Here is an 11,558-nt window from a genome sequence, read left to right as displayed (position 1 = left end):
TTCACGGGATACCCGTAAAAGTAACAAATTTGGAGTTGAAATAAAAAATACTCCAAAAATACAATCACAATTAGATGATACAAGTTCAGTTATATCATGGTGCACCCCTGGAGCACCCATAATATCTCTTGGTGTAAACTGATACGGGTATGATATACATGAACTTGTAAAACACACTCACTCACTCAGCGTAAAATGTTTTCAGCTCAAGTAAAGTAAAACAAAACCCCGAAAATTTTATTTTTTTACTTTGTACCCCGTTATAAATAAAATTTACCTAACTTATAGATCCTTCTCTTTGTTGTCCTTCTGTCTGTCTTGTTTGTCTGGCCGTTCGTCCGTCGTCAGTCAAGACGCGTGGACGTATCAAACTGAAATTAATATCAAATACTCAGGTTTCCATACAAATTATCGGGGAATCAAAACCTAAAGAGTGCTTCCAGTTGTTCTAAAACTAGAAATTTGGTATAAAGACTTTTGGTATGAAATCTGAAAACCTTTTTTATGTCTGTCTGTGTCAGTAACCAATCTAAAATCACCTCACGCTGCGTAGGTACATTTTGCTTATATAGGTAAAGTAGTTAATAGATATTCATAGATAGGTACTTACAAATTTTTACGGAATTCTCGGTGTGCGAGTCCGACTCGCGCTTGGACGGTTTTTTTTATAATTTATAGTCGAGAAACTGAGTTTTAAGCCAGTGTGGCGTTTAGGGGCTTACATGTCCAGATTTTACAGCGAATGGCTTTCACCCTGGATGCGATTCAGTTTCTAGTGTGCAGCGGCGTCTTTAGCCCATGTAGCGCCCGTGTGCAATTATTACTTTAGCGCCATCTAGGAAGCGCGCGGTCAAAATGGAATAGGTACAAAGTGCCACGGCCGGCGCCCCTAACGCCGCGGCGCCCGTGTGCAACGCACACCCTGCAGGGCTACTACGAAACTCTAAACTCGAAGTTCGTATCGTACCTTCCCTCTCGCTCTCGTATTAAATAGTATAAGTGTCAGAGGGACCGCACGACACGAACTTCGAGTTTCGAGTTTCGGAGTAGCCCTGCTGCACTATAGGTAAAGACGCCTCTGCTAGTGTGACTGTAAGTAAGTACTGCCTACAGTAGGTGGACAACGATAGTAATAGATCTATCTATTGTTAGTTTCCATGAATGTACCTACTACCTAGTAGGTATACACTCAGAAAAACTTACACTCAACTTAGGTAGTTTCTGGAATCAGGCATTACCTAGGTACTTTGCGGAGGTTAATTAACTACGCTCGACGTATTTTGAGCAGCTCCGAAACTATCTTTATTTTATAATGGATTGATGTGATTTATTATATAATACTTCACTTTATTCTGAAGTAGTTATCAGAACTAGGTACGAACTGTAAAAAATAATCATTTGTTTTCAAAATGTGCTTTTAATATAAATGTAAAAAGTTTAGCGTTTTTTATTTTAACTGAAACAATCCAACGTCCGTTGTCAAATGTCATGTAACTGTCAGATTTGACAGTAGGGTAGGTGAGAGAAGCGCATCGTTCGGCACTAAAGTTGCGTTAAATTTTTTGTTGTAAACAATCAATTCGCTTATTTGTTTTTGCTTATCACTGCCTTAATTCTCCAAATGAAGATGAATGCTACTAGTTTGTACGTTTCTACGTGCAGACTCATAATACTGGCTGACACGGCCGACAAGTCTTCATGGACGGATTTGTTTCGTTTAGTTCCTTACTTGCGGCAATCTTTGTCATGCACAGTTTGTGGTAATTTGCTTAAAGAACCCTACACCCCGACGAGTTCGGGGTGTCAGCACCATGTGTGTAAAAAGTGTAAAGGCGGGAGAAAGAAATTAAAACCGTCTTGCAGTTGGTGTAAGGATTACGATAATTATACGGAAAATTTACAGTTACGCATTCTGCTCCAGTGTTATAAGAAGTTGTGTGAATATTTTATGGGCACAGAGGTATACAAGACACTGTTGGAAGAGGACGAGATAGCAGCGGGTGTGAATGGTGGTACAGTGGCCAGTTCTGGACTCATTGATTTGATTCAGGAGGGTGCAGGCTTCACAGATGACTATAAGAGCACAGCTGGGCTTTCTAAGTCTGCATACAGCATCCTGCCCTGTGTGTACACCAACTCCACATCCACACAAACACAGGCAGCATCAACATCAAGCATGGCTGAAACTAGATCTTCTAATAAGGACTCTCCTAATTCCAGAGCTATGTCTAATGGTTCTCCGTTGTATTCTGTGATGTATGCTGGCTCAGGCAATAAAATTACAATTAAGAGAAAAGCTGTTGATGAAACTGATGCTTCTCCTAGTGAACCACCACTTAGGGAAAGTAAGGTAATTGGCAAAAGTGATTTATTTTTCTTAAGTTTAATGTGTATTGCTTGATCAATATTTTCCTTGAATTAATAAAATGTTGTTTACTTCTGTAGTTACAATTTACAATATTTCCTGGTATTCATAATAGAAACCTGTAGCAAGGGTGAAAGCCATTAAAAAATACATAGAATTACCCTATAAATATTATGTTCCAGTCAAACCAATTAGGATTTAAGAAGCCTTCAAACAGGACTCGCGGCACGGCTAGTAGCAAACGAAAAGGTTGTCGCTGCGGCAATGCAACGGCCACTCCCGGCAAACTGACATGCTGCGGGCAGCGGTGTCCATGTTATGTGGAGAGCAAACCCTGCACTGAATGCAAGTGCAAAGGCTGTCGGAACCCCCATAGGCCAGATGGAATGAAGGTATGATAGTCACTAAACAATGTATGTAACTAATAAAACCTCGTTGAGTTTCTTGCCGGATTCTTCTCAACAGAGGTTTTTCCCAACCGGTGGTAGTATTTTTTTTTTACATTCATAAGTGCTTGTTCAGCCGAAATTGAATAAAGATATTTTGACTTTGACTTTGACTGAAAAAAAGGATGTACCATCAGCCAAATAAGTAGTCTATAAATTTTTAAACAATTTCTTATCAAACGAATATGTTGCGAAAGTCGAACTTTCAAGTTGACGCATATTGGCAAAATTGTTTTATGGCATGCAATCAATTATCAACTTTAAAGTGGTAGACCACATATATTTAGCTGATAATTAAAATAATCTTTATTTTACTATTTAAAGCATAATTTCACATAATTTGCTATTTTAGGTTTTCTCAAATAATAAAGGTATTATTTCATATTATGGCAATAACAAGGCAACTAGTTGACTATGACTAGGGTTTCTGGTTTATCAACCTTTTTTTTTCTCGAGTTTCGAGAATTCTCAAGGCTATAATCTCGAGTTTTCTCGGGTTCTCGAGTCTTTTATAAAAACCTCAATAAAAACCAGGAAATAAAATATTTATTGCACCATAATCATAATTTTTTCGTATTTTTCCCCAGCTTCCCGAAGGAAGGTTATTTTTTCGAGCGTCGTATTGTATGTACGTCCATTTTTTTGATCCTCGCTGTAGCCTAAATGGCTGGGCTGATTTTAGCATATGAGGTATCATTACATATTATTTCAGGCGTTCACAAATAAAAATTATGTCGGAAGATTAAAAAGAAATATTTTGTATTGTAACAATATGGTATCGATACCAAATGAAAGCTAATAATTTGCCGTTTCTAATTAAAAAACATCTAGGTACATCAAAAATCATGACTAAAATCGAAATTCATATTGAAGTCTGTTCTAAATATATGTATAAGTAGGTATACTTTTAATCAACCATTTTTACTGAAATATCAAAAAAAGTATGAAACAAAACAAAAAAAAAACAAAAACCCAAATCAAATTCATTTAGTGACCAGCTCAAAAATTTTTAGTAATGGGCCCCAACAGTTCAACTTTAAGTTTAGCTACATAACAGAGTTCTAGACGGTTGTCTAGAACTCTGTCTGGGATGTCTATGGTTTTTTTGTGTCGGGGAGAATACTAAGCTATCTAATTTTAATTAATAAGTTTTTTACTTTAGCTATTCATTCTCCAAAAGCCATGAACAGCGAAAAACCGCATCTGGCGCATTTAAATTTGGAACTCGAGAATTCTCGGTAATTTTTTTCTTGTCTCGAGTGAAGCCGAATTTCTCGAGTTTTCTCGAGTTCAAGAATAACCCTATCTATGACTTACTGCTCATTTTACAGCTATAATTTAATCTACACCATTATTTTGATTGCCCTAGTTTTAACTGTACTTTCTATGCTTTTACAAGGTTTTTATTGACTTCACCTCATATGGATATTTATCTTGCAAATAAATTATGATCCACTTTTAGTGGTCCAATTGACTTAAAATTTGGTACACAATTTTGGCTTGGATGACATAGCAAATACAAAAAGCTTGTATAAAATTTTGACTAGTCTTATTTTCAATTGTCATTCATAAAACATGAACATAACAAAAATCCCATTACAACTTCAAATTTGTGATTCAAGGTGCGGCCACACATTCCTCAGCTCGACACATTGCAACTGAATGTGAACTCAAACCCGGACAGTTCCCCATCTTGCTCGGGGTCCATGGATAGCCTGGACACAGACACCCTCACTATTGAAGCCATGGAAGAAAGCCTGAACTTCAATTCAGATCTTAAGACATCTAATATTAAGGGTAAGTGGCTAATGGTCTTATCTAAAGTCGTTTTGTATAGTTGCTTATTGATTATTGTATTATTATGTATACTGCATTATACCCACGTCTTTGCCCCATTAAGAATATTATGAAATACACTAATGGGCTTGTCCTATCCCTTGGTCTTAGTGTACTTCTATGATACTAAAGGTTATTTTGAATTGGTTATATTATATTGGTTTCATTCTGAATTGGTTACTGTGTTTATATGTTACAATCTAGTTACAATATATTATCTCTTAATTCAGCAGTCTATTTATTGTATTATATAGCATGACGTCGGGAGACCTTTGCTCAGAGTTAAGGACTGTGCTAAGCGAGATATGGCCGTCTTCAAAAGTGACCACCTTGACTAGGAAAAGTTGCACGAAACGTACAGATTGGCGCGGACGTGTATTGGAGGGTCGCAAGTATTGCGATGAAGCCTGGCTCAAGGCACTTGCTGAAAAGAGACAGAGACGACACCATGGCGGTTCTGCACCAACATCCGAAGACTTCTCTTGTCTGGCCTGTGGGCGAACGTGTCGCTCTCGCATCTAGTCAGTCACCAAAGGCGTTGTGCACAGGCAACACGCCAAAATTCGTCTGGAACAGACGCGTAGGCCTGATAATGATGATATAGCATGCCACTCTTTTCCAGTTTGGCCTTGTTTGTAAGATTTAACTTATCCTCCCATATTCTTAGTGGTTTTTCGATACTTCGTGTAGTTTATGATTAATAAAAATTTTATGCCATTTTTGTTTTTCATGCGTCATGTGTGGCCAGTGTATCTCCGCTTTTGCTAGTCAATTCTGGTTACGATGTCTGTTAAAATGAACATAAATTAAGGGCCTACGTTAGCCGACGCGGTTTGCACGGAGCGGGTGGACGCCTATAGAAAAATAGTATGAGCAGCGTTCACTGCACCCGCATGCGCATGCGCCCGCGCCGTGCACCAGCGCCAGCTAGCTAGCGTAGGCCCTTAAACATCACTGGGCAGGTTGTGTAAAGCTTTATCTGCACTTATATTAAATAAATAATGATTTTAAATTCAAACTTTAGTTTTTTTTTCTTTAATTCTAGTATACACAAGTCAATTACAAGAAGTGTCGCCGTCGCTGCCGGCTACGATAATGATGGACGAGGAGCTCGCGGCGTCTCCTGAAGACGACACCAGCTCCCATGATTACGCGATGTCGCCGCCAGACTGCCGCGACTTCGACACCGGCTCGCCGCGATCTTCGGGCACCCAAGACGTCAACAGCGACATTGAAGTGGACGTATGACATCCACTCTCTCTCAGCGACTAGGAATCAATTCCCTTTATCCTTTCTAGTAGACAGCGTATGGAAGTATCGCTTGTTTTACGGATCTCAATTCGTTCTTATAGTGGTTGAATTTTAAACATATGTCCATTTAATTAATAATAAGATAAATAGAAATGTCACGCGAGCTAAAAGCCAGAGGAGCTTGTGTGGCTTAAAAGCCATATGTTTACTATCTACAACGAAGTGAATTGTCAAAAACTGGTTTTTTGTAGAGATTGTGGTATTTTTGGTTTTAAAAGGCTTAGAGGCCATGTACCTATCGCAATCTACTAAAAACCAATGCAAACACAAATACCACGCTGCTAATGTATATACTTAATAGTTTACCCGCGGCGTCTTTATTGAATTCCAAATTGAAATTCCGGGATTTTACAAAATTCCCCTGGGAAATCCCAAAATGTATCACGTTTTTTTTTATTTCATGGTTTTATCCCTACCTATCCCGTGGGAATATCGGGATAAAAAATAATCTATGTGTTATTCAGGCGTCCAGCTATCTACGTACCAAATTTCATCCAAATGCGTCCAGCCGTTTTAGCGTGAAGGAATTACAAACATACACCCACACAAATTTTCGAATTTATAATATAAGTAGGATCATAAACTAATGATATAATAACACCTTATATGACGATGAAATCACAGTTCTAACCTAATCTAACGTACTTTTCTGGCATTCCATTTGAATTATAATGAAGTGATTATTCAAAGTAAAATTTATACTAATTGAACGTTACACCCATGATAATATGAATTTCATTGTTTTATCTAATGTTTCTTATATGCTGTAAACGTTCTCAAACTGAAATTAGATAGATATTATATATATCTCACGGAACACACTCAAAAATAATGAAGAAGAGGCGAAAGTGGCGATGTCGATTCTGTGCAAAAATACACACGATGACAATTCTATTTTTCTTATTATTATTCTCCTATCTCTGTATAGTACTGTGGCTTCCCCTTAAGGATAGGGAGTCGATACCTTCCTAAGAACATGATGCTATTTAGGTACCTGCTAAGCTAACTTATGTACATAATAGAGCAGACTGAGGTACTTGCCTTTATGGAGTGTAACCACTCATGATGTCTGCGTGTATACCCCTAGAAAGATTTGGCTTTCGAAAGGCAATTTTTTATATAAGGTCACATTTGTTCCATGTTAGATTCCATTTGAGGTACCATCAGCCAAGTATGTGGTCTACCCCCCTAAGGTTAATTATCGTTTGTATGCCACAAAACAATAACTAAAATGTCGCTAAGACGTATCTGTCAAATTCAGTTCTATTTAAGCGACATATTCATTTTATAGGAAGTTACAGTACAAGGCCATAAAGATCGCACATCGGTCTTTGGAAAGAGACTGGGCTGATTTTGGCTTCGTAGAGCGTTGTTACACGCTACCTACGTTTGTCAGTCGTTGTACAGGTGCAATAGAGTACGGACGTATTTAGATGAAAATATATAATAAAGAGTTGTTGAAACCCCCCAAAACATTAAATTGTACGATCTTTAGGAAAAAGAGAGAACTATCCTTTTTCTAGCAGTTGCAACAGCAGCTCTCTTGCTCTCTATTAGATATCCGAAGTTTACATAATATGTCATTAATTGGGCGTAACCTAATTAAGTCCATAAAGATGCAGTATTTATTTGATATAAAACGTCACTTAATAAATACGACGATTCGTGGACGGTCGCTAGTGTTTGGATGTCGCCGTGAACAGCCTATTGTCTTTTTCGTGCAATCTTTATCGCCGAGTACTGTATTTAAAAATTGATATACCTAGATGAAAACCTTAAGTACTTAAATGACTTGTTGCATGTTGTAGGTAGCAACATGTCCATATAGATAAGCCAACGTTTCATAGTCGAAAAATAATTTAAGTCCTATATCAATGAGTTTCTCTGAGAGGTTACTTGGCGATAGGACACTTTGTGTCACGTTTGTGATTGGTTAAACTAAATGAGCCAATCACAAGCAAGACTAACGTCAATCGGACCTCTGGATACTAACGCCATCTAGTGATATTTCATCTGCAAAGAAACCAACATACAACGGGTCATTTAATTAGGTTTTTCGCCTATACCTAGACCACACCTAGACCCATCTGGCTGACTGTACGAAATCTTAAAAAAAGTTTTGACATCGGTCGGTTATTAAACTAACCGGGCGCTTTTTCAGCGCGTTCAACTTGACCACGTAATTTCGCCGGCTTTAAAGACTAGTTTCTCTATCGTTTGCCTGAATAATGCATATATATCTATATGCAATAATGTATATCTGCAACATTCATTTGTCATAAAGGGTGTTGTTACTCAAATAGTATATTTTCAGAATTGTTATTAAAGTAACGTTATGTAAACAAATGCATATTATAAGATTATAAAAAATAAAAATTGTTTGACAAGAAATGAAATTATGGGGAACGAACGGTGTACGTGCAAGTTTAATGTGCTACTAACACGACTGGTTGTAAGATTTTTAAGATTAGCTATGGTTTAAAAATGTTTCAGATAGTAGTTGCGCCGTACATAGTTTGCTTTACAAAGTTTTAGGCTCCCTCTACGCTAAGGCATCTTGCAGCAACACTAGAGTATAGAATACTAGAAATGTGATCTAATATCAAAAAATCAGTCTTTTACTGAAAGTGCTGTCACTTATTCTCTCCAACCAAGCTCCAACCTCCCTGTCTAGAAAACAAACACTATACATTAAAATGTGCAGATTTTTTTTGGCGGTTATGAATTTGTAGAATCCAGTGTGTGAACTGTTCTCATTATCAGAGGATCTTAGGGCGTTAGGATGGTATGATTATTTTTTCTAAGCCCAATGTCACACGTGATGGCGGCGAAGCAAGCTTCTGATATACTTTTCGGGGAACATTATATTTATTTCTTTTATTTTACACGCTGGTTTCTTTATTTTTCATTTTGCACGCACGTTTATTATTGTGTAGCTTTACATACATACAAGTCCCAGCACCAATACGTATTAGAAATATTATAATTTCTCTTAGTACTTATATTTAATTTATATGTAAGTAAACAAACGTATTGTCAAAATATAAAATGTTATTACTGAATGCCTTATATAAGGTCCCTGAAGTATCTACGCTTAAGAATTGAAATGCATGTACATTTCGTTGAAAGTGTTTGAATAAGTATGACGACGTGTGTTTACTACAGCTATTTTCTTTTATTTCATAGTACGTAAGACAATTTCGAATTTAGCTTCGAGTTTGTATATCATTATTGTTGTACATAACGAAGTTATATATAAACATCATTTTGGTAAAACCAACTTCGGTGTTGTATGAATACGCCGTCTTACAAGAAATAATGGAACATGATGAAATTTTATTTAAGATGTTTCTCATTAATTTATGCATATATTTACTTACTTTAGACAAAATTAATTACGTTTCTATAAAATCATGAACTTTTCTTCCGATTCGTTAATTATAATAAAAAAATAAACAAGTCTTATGTGTATTATATTTTATAATAGTTGTAATGGTTTCGCCTTTCAAATGTAATTTTTGATCTTTCACTTGAATCGTATGGTTTACTCAAATAGCTTCTTCAAATATGTATCTAAAGTTCATAGCTGTTTTTACATATTATGATAAGCCATTTTCCTTTCCGTATCCATACGTGAGGTGTAGCTGCTATGCAGTAGGCTGTAGGCAATCACGAGATCATAATTGTTCCATGATTTGTATCAATACGCTTATATATTATAAGTGCTTAAATTAAACTGAATAAATCTAGACTTATTAATTTGTATTTAAAAGTCGAATATACACATATACCTAGCAATTTTAATGTAATTAAATTAGTGATTATCAATAACGGGTTCTCTGTCCCACAAGCTCATTTTCATTGTCGTAGGTCCAATGCTTACTTCTAATACGGAAAGATCTTAATCCGAGTCTGATTAAATTTCATTCATGATCATTTCGGATCCGAGATAAAACTGAGTTTATGAATCATATTTGATTCATGGGGCTGGGAACCGGTTAACTTTTTAAAAACAAATAATCCTTGTAATTAAATGGTCTTGTACATTTTGGTACAAATAATTAAAATATTTATTAGAATTTCCTCGGGAATTTCCTCGTTTAAAAATTCAAATTATTTCCGCGAAAGTGTATTAATTAATATGAACTTGGTTCATACACAGTTTTACTTGTCGAATGGAGCATTTTGAATTATCATAAACTAAGATTATAATGAATATGCGGCGTCGTTGTCTTGAAGTTGTCTTGGAACTGTGATAAGTAGATGTCACATGTGAAGCCTCTGTGGCTTTTTTCAACATTGAATCCTTATTTTTGTAAACTAATGTAGATACCTACAGTTATTTATTATTAAGTCGTACTGCAGTTTACCATGCTATTACCAATTTACCTTTTATGAATAATAGTCCTACTTTTGTATAGCCGACTAAGAATGCTTGTTGTTGGCTTTCATACATCGCGCATACATATTTTGTAATTTAATGAGGAATATTAATTTATTGGCGCTGTAAAACGAAAGAAATATCAATGTTGAAATCTAGTTTTGTATATTTGGTGTAAATATGCTAACATTACAGCACTCGAGTACAAAAGGAATGATGTAGTAGGGTAGTATATTATGATGAAATTCTTAACAATTTTCACATTTTCTTACCACACTATCTCGTCATTAGGAGAAATAAATAAAATCTAAATATTTTTTGTTAATGTATGATTTTTATTTCTAATAGTATTAATTATAAAATTTCCTTATTTAAATAAATAGCGCCTGCATACTTCCTGCTACATATAACATGAATATACTATGAATATCACCTTTAGATATTATATAACAACAAAAATCAAACGGTTATAAAATGTGTTCTTAAATAGATACTAATTTGTGCTAGATTTTACTACAATTACTATAAAATAAACCGTCGGTTGAATCCCACACTCTGTCGAACTCCTTCTTCAAGGTTTTGACCACTAAATCCTCCGACGTGAGCAGCGTGGCATCTCTGTTGCAGTTCACTCGGGTGGTTTCATAGTCCAGCGACCCCATCACTGCCACGGCCTCACCTGCCTCGTCGGCTGCGTCCAACAAAATGAACTCGTGCTGTAAAGACTGCCGTGGCTGGATAATCTTTACTTCTACGCCGTGTTTAGTTAGTTTGCCAAAATCGAACTCGTTATCATTATGTACAACGAGCCGTACTTTAACCTTCTTCTGCTGAGCTCCGATAAGACACTTGATAATGGTTTCGCTTTCTAGATTGGGCACACAGACGTCAATCGAGCAGTTTGCGTGCACTATCACGTAGTAAATACAGAAGAGGTTATTCAAACCGATTTGCCTCGTCTGCCCTTCGTCGTTGGATCCGTAAAGCAGCACTTCGTTGATCGGAATGTCGTTCTTCTTTTTGATGTTAAACAGACTTCCATTGTTTAATAATTTGAACGCCAGTCCACCCAAGAACAAAGAACCGCTGCACACAGCTGTTTTCCAAATTGATGAATTCATATTGATTTTTAACTACTTAATTACAACGTTGGATGTAGCCGCAGTACGAAGTGTCACGGCTTTTAGCTTCTACCCCCAGATTAATTTATTGCTACACA

At 36.4% G+C, this 11,558-nt stretch overlaps 2 protein-coding genes across 2 annotated transcripts; one reads left to right on the top strand and one right to left on the bottom strand.

The window, feature by feature from the left end:
- Positions 1–1,528: 1,528 nt before the first annotated feature.
- On the top strand, positions 1,529–10,656 carry msl-2 (male-specific lethal 2). Its single transcript, XM_074101348.1, has 4 exons — positions 1,529–2,350; positions 2,548–2,757; positions 4,434–4,608; positions 5,693–10,656. The coding sequence occupies exons 1-4, from the start codon at positions 1,622–1,624 to the stop codon at positions 5,893–5,895; spliced, it is 1,317 nt and encodes a 438-aa protein (XP_073957449.1). The 5' UTR covers positions 1,529–1,621; the 3' UTR covers positions 5,896–10,656.
- A 36-nt stretch (positions 10,657–10,692) lies between these two features.
- LOC141437825 (mitochondrial cardiolipin hydrolase-like) lies at positions 10,693–11,540 on the bottom strand. Its single transcript, XM_074101349.1, has one exon. It carries the CDS (start codon positions 11,458–11,460, stop codon positions 10,843–10,845), a length of 618 nt encoding a protein of 205 aa, XP_073957450.1. The 5' UTR covers positions 11,461–11,540; the 3' UTR covers positions 10,693–10,842.
- Positions 11,541–11,558: the final 18 nt, after the last annotated feature.

The sequence above is a fragment of the Choristoneura fumiferana genome, chromosome 18 (genome assembly GCF_025370935.1).
Source record: "Choristoneura fumiferana chromosome 18, NRCan_CFum_1, whole genome shotgun sequence".
Taxonomy (NCBI): Eukaryota; Metazoa; Arthropoda; class Insecta; order Lepidoptera; family Tortricidae; genus Choristoneura; species Choristoneura fumiferana.
Note: the sequence above shows the minus strand (reverse complement) of the source record. Positions and strands in the feature narration are given on the sequence as shown.

What these genes read in the sequence shown, in the direction of transcription:
- LOC141437825 (XM_074101349.1), bottom strand. Translation starts at nt 11,460, where the DNA reads ATGAATTCATCAATTTGGAAAACAGCTGTGTGCAGCGGTTCTTTGTTC.
- msl-2 (XM_074101348.1), top strand. Translation starts at nt 1,622, where the DNA reads ATGAAGATGAATGCTACTAGTTTGTACGTTTCTACGTGCAGACTCATA. An exon ending in CACCACTTAGGGAAAGTAAG is followed by an intron (nt 2,351 to 2,547) that starts GTAATTGGCAAA and finishes ATTATGTTCCAG; the next exon opens with TCAAACCAATTAGGATTTAA. An exon ending in ATAGGCCAGATGGAATGAAG is followed by an intron (nt 2,758 to 4,433) that starts GTATGATAGTCA and finishes TTGTGATTCAAG; the next exon opens with GTGCGGCCACACATTCCTCA.